At 57.8% G+C, this 4,755-nt stretch overlaps 1 protein-coding gene across 1 annotated transcript in view; it reads left to right on the top strand.

Annotated features, from left to right (window-relative positions):
* The window catches only part of UNC119B (unc-119 lipid binding chaperone B), a 25,248-nt gene extending 20,493 nt beyond the window's left edge, over positions 1-4,755 (top strand). The window contains exon 5 of the mRNA XM_038762749.1: positions 982-4,755. Within this exon, the coding sequence (XP_038618677.1) occupies positions 982-1,094 (113 nt within the window). The 3' untranslated portion in view covers positions 1,095-4,755. The remainder of the gene's footprint in view (positions 1-981) is intronic.

Below are 4,755 nucleotides of genomic sequence, written 5' to 3'. Positions count from 1 at the left end.
GGATCTTGGCAATGTTGCAGAGCTGAGACCGGCAGGTTTTGGTGACGGCTTGGATGTGAGGGGTGAATGAGAGAGCGGATTGAATGAATGAATGAATGTACTAAGCACTATTGTACTCTCCCAAGCGCTTAGTACAGTGCTCTGCAGGCAGTAAATGCTCAAGAAATATGATTGAATGAATCCGAAATGGGGACCAGAGTGGCGTTTGGACCAGCCCAGACCAGCTTGCTCTTCCCCCAGCCCCCTGCGAGGCTGTAATGGAGCTTGGAGTCCCTGAGTTTCAACTAAATAAATGCTGATAGTGTAGGGTGGGCGACAGGACATTGGGTATGTAGAAGCTGATTAACAGCCTCCAACAATAGCAACCTTTCTGCTTTCAGTCCAGAGTAAACATTAACTCCCCCAGACAGGGGTAGTGAGTATAAATTAACCTTATCCCGTAGCGGGGGTGCTGAGGCTAGGAAGCTTGGTGGGCAGGTCCTGACAGGAACAAACAGCTGGTTCTTATCGGGGCCCAAAGGCAAGCAGGCGCCTTTTGGGAGCTCAGGGGAGGGAATTCCAGGGCACTGAGCCCTGTCTTGACCAGGCCTCTCCTTCTGCCCTCAGCCGTGTGCCTGGAATATTCGACTCGACTCGGTCGGAGAGTCCGGGGGCCGGACCCAGGATGAGGGGGAGCCTGGGGCTCAGGGATTTCATCCGTAGGGCAACCTGAGTGTGACCGCCAACCTCTTCGTTGGCCAAGGTCCCCGAACGGATTCCCTGAAACGCCCAGGCTAGGGGGGAGAGGCCGGATCCGGTCATTCACTCGATCGTATTTACTGAGCGCTCACCGTGTGCTGAGCACTGGACTACAAGTCCCTGGAACAATACACAGGCATGTTCTCTGGCCGCAACGAGCCCCACGGTCTAGGTTGCCCGAGGAGGGCTTAGGGTGGCGAATGTGGTTCTCCTCGGTGTTGACGCGTCCGCCTCTCCCCGCAGTCCGTCTGATGGTCGAGCACCCGTACGAGACCCGCTCCGACAGCTTCTACTTTGTGGACAACAAGCTGATCATGCACAACAAAGCGGACTACGCCTACAACGGGGGCCAGTAGCCACGGCGCTGGGAGCGGAGGGCGACGGGCTGCAGCAGCGACTCGCCCCGGGCACACGGCACATTCCCGCCCCGCTCCGCGGCTTTCCGCTGGACAGACCTCCGGAGACCCGGCCCCGGGAAGGAGAGGACGGGGTGATAACTTTTCTCCCTCAGTGGGGGGGAGAGACTCTCAGCACGGCTAGCCTCCTCATCCCCAGCGTTCTCTCTTCCCCGTCCCCCGCACTGTCCGTCTCTGTTCTTCGAGTCCCTCTAGGCGAAAGGTTAGGATGAGACCCTTTTAATCCAGTTAAAGGAGATGTTGGTTTCCATTTGGGCGTAGCCGTGGCCGAGCGTCTGTGCCGTTCTTCGATGGTGTCCCCTCCCCGCCCCCCGGGTGGGCCGGCCAGCGGTCAGGCTGGCTACCCGTGCCCGGCTACCGAGACCCTGGCGGACGTCTGATAGCGAGGCCTCCCTCTGGGTCATTCCTGTGCCCTGTGCGATGCTGCCATTTTCACAGCCCGTCATCGGGCTGGTTGCTCCCAAATCTCCTGACGGGAAAGGTGGAGAAGGGTCCCCGGAGCTTGGGAACGCCGCCTATCGGAGAGGGTCAGCTCCCGAGGCCGGCACTGCCTTTGCCCGTTTGGGATCCGATGAAGAGCCGAGGGCGGGGAAAGGAGGATTACGGTCTTCGCGCCAGGAGGGACCCTCCTGCCTTTGTCCCAAGAGCTGAGGAAGGGACTCTGGGCCTGAGGCTGGCCTGGCTTTCTTTACTTCCCCCCACCCCCTCGGATGTCAGTTTTGGTGTTGGCATTCCCTTTGCTTTCTTCCAAGGGGTCCGGAAGGGAAACGCAGGCCTGAGCACAGCACGCCGGCCCTGCCGCGGCTGATTCCAAATTCTCCATGCGAGGTGCTGGAATCTGACCGTGGTGTTCCCGGTTCATCCGCTTTGAGGCTAGCCTTGCAAAAGAATTAACCCAGCCTCCGGGGTCTCTCCCGGACCCCAGGTGGGTAGGTTTTCAAGGAAAGGGGTGTGTCGGTTTTAACCACGGGACGCGGCCTTGGCAGGGTTGGGGCTTGGTTCCCAGGATTTGCTGCCAAAGTTTGACTGCAAAATTTCTGGAGACTTCTCCTGACCTTCTTTCCTCTACTGAAGTCATTACTGGAATTCTTCCTGGCTATCATACCAAAGGGCATTTCTCTGAGCCTTGTCACTCTTGGGTGGAGCGAGGTGAGGGGGCTGAAGCACTGCTGGGGGCGGGTGGCCCACCAGAGAGAGTGCCAAGAGGTGGGAAGGGCTCCCCTCTCGAGATGCCCCTGTCCTCAGGCTGACTTTCATCTTTTGGGTCTCCTTCAGATGGCTGAATTTGATCTTATTTAAGATGCTTAGGCAAATCTTGATAACTCTGTAATTAGAAGGTCTCCACCTACGGCAGTAACTATAGCAGTGATTTAATCAGGGCGATCAGAGGTGCCAGCAGGAGTCCAGAGGAGGGTGGTGATTAGAATTATAACATCAGGAAGGGGAGGGAAGCAGTCGTCTTGGGCTGGAGCGGGGAGAGCGTGGCAGGGAGCGGAGCTGGTGAAAACAGGCTGCGGTGAGGCCAGTTCTCCTCAGCCCTCCCCGCCACACACACCCACCCCCAAGTTGGACAGTTAGTGCCCAGTGAAGGGTTAACCGGTTTTGTCTGTCCTGGAGGGGCCGGTGCCGGGCCTTGTGATGGTTTTACGGTGGTTTTTCATCGAGAAGGCCCCAGGAAGGGGCACGGAGTGAGCCAGAGAGCCCGGCTGGTCCCTCCCCTCCATCCCTCCCTCCTGGAAAATAAGTGAGAAGTCCAGGAGGAGCTGGGGTGGGGTCGGAATTCAGGTGCCTTAAGTGTGAATTTGTCCCCCATGCTGCTGGGGAAGCAGAGTTGACTCTTCCCGGACGGGTTCCAGCTTCTGTCCTGAAGCCTCCCCAAACCCACTGCTGCGTTTTCGAGGCGACGAACCCGGGGCCGTCGCTCGTCTTCCCGAGCCCGTGGCTCCCAGGCTGCCACGGCATCTCTGCTCCCTAACAGTAGCCACTTCAGGGAGCTTGGGGAGCTTCTCAGACTGCTTGGCCTCGCAGCAGCCTGAGCAGGTGGGGAGAGCTGTCAGCTTTGGGGGCTACAGGGCGGGTGGCTCTCGGCGATAAGGGTCAACACAGGTGGCATTTTTCCCATTTGGGTCTGGTCACTGCTCCACTCCCTCCTCCGGATTTGGCTTTCTCCAGAGGGAGTGAAACGATGCTCTGGACTGTTCTAGACCCTCCAGGGCCCTGCCCGGCTCCTGTGCTGCCCAGGATTGGCCGGAGACCCGTAGTTGGGCACCCAGCTCTGAGCACAATCACCCCCACTCGGGCTCGACGGCCAGGGCCAGGCTCTGGGCTAAGGCGGGAGGGTGAGTTTGAAGTTGAGAATCAGGGATTTTAGGGTCAGGAAACGAGTCTTGGAGCCCCACTGTTTCGTGTGGTAATCCATCAACACCAAGTTGTTAGGGAGCTGGGTTGTTGCTAGGTCGGGTGCGATGGGGCAGAAGGGAAACTACCTGCCAGAGAAGAGTGTCAGATGGGGTCCTGGGAGGGCAAGACCGAGCCTCTGGTGGTGGTACCTTCTAGCCAGCGGGCCTTGGCGAAGAGGTGGTGCCTTTGGATCTGCCTCCTCATCTTCCTCTCGTCCCACAACGGAGAGAACCCTAGGGCCAGTGTCCCTGCAGAGCTTCTCCTAAGAAAATAGTCATCTGTTACGTATGATGCTTTGGCGGGGCTAATTTGAAGGGCAGACAGCCGGGAGGATTCAGGGGGTTTGGGAATGGTTTGGGGTGATCCTTCCCCCTCTCGCCTCCCGTTCCTACCCCCGCAATCTCCTCCCCGGACACGGAGAAGCTGGCGCTCTGGCAGATTTTCCCATTTGCAGGGATCTGTGCTTCCTCAGGCCTCTCCCGGGCCCTGCCCCCTCAGGTCTCCTCCCGCTTGGCCGGTCGGTGCCATTGGCGGTGGACGCTTGGCCATTCTGACCCGACCCTTTCAGGGAGAGGCACGGCTGCGTGCGTTTGCCGCTGGACAAATCTAGCTGGTCGGAAGAACATATGCTGAGCGGTGGGGGATGTTACCGTTGATTAGGCAGTTCGGGAGATTAAGTGTGCGGACGGGGTGAGTTCCCCAGGGCAGCCGTCTGAATCGCAACTCTTTCTGGAGGGTCACCCAAGCAAGGGATGAAGAAAGTCCGCAGAAATCTCCGAGGGAGAAGACCAACGGCCCCAGGCCCTTCAGAGATGCTCAGAGATGACCCTGTCCTGATGCTGCAGAGCTCTGCTCTCTGAGCTCCCGCTCCTGTCCCCTGCCTGTCGTCTCCACGTTACTTAGTCTCCTGGCTCCAAAAAGGATCTGGAAAGATCATGGGGGGGGTTTTGCCCTTGTCTCGCAAAGGTCGGGTAAAGTCACTGATGTCTTCAAAGTCTATTTTTTTTTTCCTCGTAAAGCTATTTTTCTCAGAACAGAAGCAGCATCGATGTGACCTCCCTCCCCGTTCTCCCTCACCTAGGAGCCGCGTCGGGCTGTGTGTAACGTCTCCGTGTCCAGAATGACTTAGGTGACCTTATTTGTATAAAATGTTATTTTGTCACGAAGCAATAGAATAAAAAGGAAGGTGGTTTTTTTCACA

This window comes from Tachyglossus aculeatus, chromosome 21 (assembly GCF_015852505.1).
Source record: "Tachyglossus aculeatus isolate mTacAcu1 chromosome 21, mTacAcu1.pri, whole genome shotgun sequence".
NCBI classification, from domain to species: Eukaryota; Metazoa; Chordata; class Mammalia; order Monotremata; family Tachyglossidae; genus Tachyglossus; species Tachyglossus aculeatus.
The sequence above is the reverse complement of the archived record's forward strand: the minus strand, read 5'-3'. Positions and strand labels throughout refer to the sequence as shown.